Raw genomic sequence first — 4,167 nt, 5'->3', positions numbered from 1 at the left:
CCTCTCCTCCTCACGGTGCTCCTCCTTCCTCTCCTGCTCACTGTTCTCCTCCTCTCTCCGGCGACCTCCTCCTCCTCTCCGGCGACCTCCTCCTCCCTCCTCTCCTGATCCTCACGGTCTCTCCTCCCTCCTCCTCTACTTCCGGCCACATGTGGAGCTCCCCCGGCACAAAGAACGTACCAGATCCAGGTCGAGAACGAAATTTAAAAAAATTCAAGCAAAAAAAACGAGCGAAAAAACAAGCCAAAAAAATGAGCCAGATCCAAATTCAAAATTCAAAATAGCAATGGCGCACGGTGGGGGTTAGACGATGCGCCACTACTATTTTCCCGCCTTCAAAATTCAAAAAAAAAAGTTACCAGTGGCGCACCTGTAGCAATAGTAATGGCGCACTACAAGGTGTGCCACTGTTACCTGCAATACTAATGGCGCACCAGAGGTGCGCCATTAGTATTTGTTACTAGTGGTGTGGTAATAGTGGCGCACCTATAGTGCGCCATTAATGGCAAAAATAGGTGCGCCACTAACAGTCCTTTTTCTAGTAGTGGTAGATACATGGATCAACCCAACGTCATCTTCCTGACGACCTCAAGCGCTACACAAACAAGTCTTATAGAGTGCCCTGGCGCGTCCATGCACACCATCTAATCCAATGACCACCCCAGACTGCCTGACGACGAGCCGTGAGCACCAACCGGCATAGCAGACTCTCAGCACACACCGCATGCGCACACTGAAGAATCCACCACCACCATTTTCCTGATTGACATAGCTGTTTGAACAAGTGATGAAGCTGTATACTCTGTATTGTTACCATTTACTGCAGCTAAAGTGAACCGACGACAATGAAAACAGAGAAAAAAATTGCCACATGGTGTTGCCAATGAACACTACACCACTGCCATGAACCACACACACACACACCAGTAACAATCTGACACAACACAAAGATTGCACGATGATCAATCAGTGAGTACTCACGCCTACACCACGGCCTAAACCATTGTACTTGTGAAATATCACGGCAGGCGAACACGCGGATGAATAACTGAAACGTATCCTCTCCTCAGTGGAAGCTTGATGGCGCGGCCATCTTGGTGTCTTTCTCCTTGCCGCCGTCGTCGACGTTGGACACCGAGTAGTCCTCGTCCTTCACGGCCAGGAGCACCAGGACGGCCAGCAGCGGGTAGCTGACGGTGCACAGCCCCCAGTTGACGATCAGCTGCGACAGCAGGGATGTCTTGTGGGTGTCGACCTGCCATGCCACGGCTGCTCCTGCGCTCTGCACACCCTTGTAGAACCCAACGTATCTGCAACAGCAGAAGTTGAAAGTTTATTCAGACAGCTACTTGATATATTGACCAACACCGATTGCATACACTTTAGTTCAGAAGAGCAATTCTATTGACCAGCACCAACACCAAATGCATTATGCATGAGGATACAGCATGTTAAGGATGATGCATGAGACTGTTCAGACTTGAGAAAGTATTACTTACACACCAAGGCCTCTTCACACAGACTATGACACTAAGGACCATTTTAGTCTATTTCTTAGGACCAACCTACGAGAGCAACATTGTGAATTTATTCTAATATAAAAGAGAAGGAAAAGGTAGTTGGATAAGAATCTTTATCCATCACAGCCTATCAGGTATCAAATTTATTGGTGTAAGCACCAAACCTGAAAGATCACTCTTTCGTCTAAGGATGCCTAACCGCCGCACCGATCATTCATTCATTCATCAGCAGCAGCGGCAGATTTTTCTGATGCATTAAATTGGGCAAAGCTGGATAACACTAGGTTCCAGACAGCAAACAAGACTCTGACATCTAAATTCCAAATGGGGAAAAAGTGAGGCTGAAATGATGTTCCCCTTTTAATTAGATTTTGGAAAGGGGCAGCATTCACAAGTCAAGGCATGTGCAGCATATCTCATCCTTGTTGTCTTAACTAGTCAGTATCTGCCGTGATGGTCATCACACTTCAGTTGAGTGTAGTACTAGTATTTTACTACATGAAAAAGATGACCCCCTTTCCACAGGGATGAATGATGATTCAGATGGCATGTTTCATCATGCATTTTAAAATTGAACCTAGCCTAGCCGTGTAAAGTCCGTGGACTCTCCAAAGTTTATGGAGTTTCTTATTCTTTCTAGTGTGAAGCTTTTCTAAGCAGAGTCTGCTAGTATCAAAACAGAGTGAGAACCATGGGAAGAAGAAGTTCTTCTTCTGCAAACAGAACAGTGGCTTCAAGTTAATTTGAGCAATATATATATGTTTGACTGTTTGTTCTAAGCAAAGCATCCTATTGATTAATCCCAAACAATAACTTAACAGCTAACCAATTCAAACATACTAGTACTAGTATATCTTAAACAAGGTGAAGATTCAGCATTGGTACTAATTGAATTGGTCATAAATGGAGAGTCTATATGGAGAGTACCTGCTTAGGATCTGCGAGTCGTTTGCGAGTGCGCCGATGATCCAGTAGATGAGGCTCTGGAAGATGGCGTCCATGAGGCCGTAGCTGAAGTAGAGCAGGAAGGGCCCGGCGTAGCGGCGGCCCTCCTTGAAGTCGATCTTGTCGGGGAATTCGCCGTCGAGGTACCTGAGCTGGTTGGCGAGGCCGCCGGCCCAGATGGCGGTGCCGAGGAGGGCGACGGCGGCGACCCCCATGAGGCCCCGCTTCCTGCGGCTGGCGAAGCCGAAGTCGAGGAAGTATCCGATGCCGGCGGAGCCGATCATCTGCGCGCCCCAGTAGAAAACGTTGTTGAGGCCCTTGGTGCGGAGGGTGAAGAGGAGGCCATTGACGTTGTTAAACTGGTAGGTGTAGAAGAAGTTGCTGGCCCATGCGGCGGGCAGGATGAGCAGCATCCTCCAGTTGGTGAAGAGCTTGAGGATCTCCCACCCCTCGGTGGACACGGAGGAGTAGGTGACCCTGGTGGCGCGCGTGCCGTCGTCGCGGACGATCCTGGCGGGCGGCAGGACGAGGAAGGTGAGCGCGGCGCCGAGGAGCATGAAGCCGATGAAGGCCCCGTAGGTGGCGTCGTTGACGCTGCCGGCGTCGGTGCGGGCGTAGTTGAAGGAGAAGGGGAGGAGGCCGCCCAGCACGCCGCCCAGGTTGAAGAGGCACCAGAAGAGCGAGATGTAGCTGCCCCGGCGGTTGGGCGGCGGGTACGAGGTCATGATGGCGCCCTGCGCCGCCCAGAGCAGGCCCGCGCCGGCGCCGAGGAGCGCGCCGGCGATGATGGGGAACGTCTGGGACTTGCGGTGGTTGTAGTAGAGGAAGGAGGCGGCGTAGAGCGGGTAGGTGAGGGAGCCGAGGAGCAGCGTGAGGCGCGGGCCGAGCAGGTTGTGCGCGGCGCCGCCGAGGACGCCGAAGATGGCGAAGCAGGCGTAGAGCGCCGTGTTGGCGTTGTCGGCCGTGGTGTGGTCGAACTGCCCGCCGCCGCCCAGCCCGGACAGCGCGTTGAACATGCCCGGGCAGCAGAAGCACACCAGCCCGATCAGCGACACCTGGACCAGCGGCGAGTTGTACCGCAGGCCGGGGCCGGGCGGCGCCTCCGTCCCCTGCTCCTGCTCCTGCGGGGACCCGGCCTCCGGCAGCTCCGTCGACACGGCCATTTCGTCACTCTGAACGGGCGGGCCGGCGGAGGGGAGTGAGGACGGCAGGTGGGTGGGTGGAGACAAATCGGCGGAGACGAAGGCGAGGTGGAAGACGATCGGCGGAGGTGGCGGTATTTATAGATGGGATCTTGGTGGCTCCTCTGTTTGATTCTGTTGCCAAGGGGGAGAAAGAGACGGCGACATTGAGGACGAGCAGAGGGCGACATTTGGAGCATCATTAGTCAGTGATGATTGCATTTAATCAGTATATTTGGGAATTTAATTACTGCCCATTTATCAGTTCAGATATGTACATCGTCTTTAATGTGGATATTTATTTGAGGGAGTAATAAGCAAAGATTGTTACAGAGTTTTTCCTTTTTTTTTTGAAATTTTCGAAAATATGTTCGACGTGGCAAAAAAAAAGACCGTAATAGCTGGCGAACGTTCGTTGTGAGGGGTGGTATTGCGAACATTTTTGCTGACAGTTTTTTCAGAGACACATGACAATTTTTTTAGATACGCATGACGGTTTCTGGAAAGAAGACTGCGGCAAA

The 4,167-nt window shown here is 51.6% G+C and overlaps 1 protein-coding gene across 1 annotated transcript; it reads right to left on the bottom strand.

Moving 5' to 3' along the window:
- Positions 1-775: 775 nt before the first annotated feature.
- LOC109770961 (UNC93-like protein 1) lies at positions 776-3,783 on the bottom strand. Its single transcript, XM_020329674.4, has 2 exons — positions 2,448-3,783; positions 776-1,310 (listed from the first exon to the last, which is right to left on the bottom strand). Exons 1-2 carry the CDS (start codon positions 3,626-3,628, stop codon positions 1,067-1,069), a joined length of 1,425 nt encoding a protein of 474 aa, XP_020185263.1. The 5' UTR covers positions 3,629-3,783; the 3' UTR covers positions 776-1,066.
- Positions 3,784-4,167: the final 384 nt, after the last annotated feature.

Source organism: Aegilops tauschii, chromosome 2 (genome assembly GCF_002575655.3).
Source record: "Aegilops tauschii subsp. strangulata cultivar AL8/78 chromosome 2, Aet v6.0, whole genome shotgun sequence".
In the NCBI taxonomy this organism is placed as follows: Eukaryota; Viridiplantae; Streptophyta; class Magnoliopsida; order Poales; family Poaceae; genus Aegilops; species Aegilops tauschii.
Note: the sequence above shows the minus strand (reverse complement) of the source record. Positions and strands in the feature narration are given on the sequence as shown.

Coding starts and splice junctions, on each gene's coding strand:
- LOC109770961 (XM_020329674.4), bottom strand. CDS start 3,628: ATGGCCGTGTCGACGGAGCTGCCGGAGGCCGGGTCCCCGCAGGAGCAG. Junction 1,311..2,447: donor GACTCGCAGATCCTAAGCAG/GTACTCTCCATA, acceptor CTGCTGTTGCAG/ATACGTTGGGTTCTACAAGG.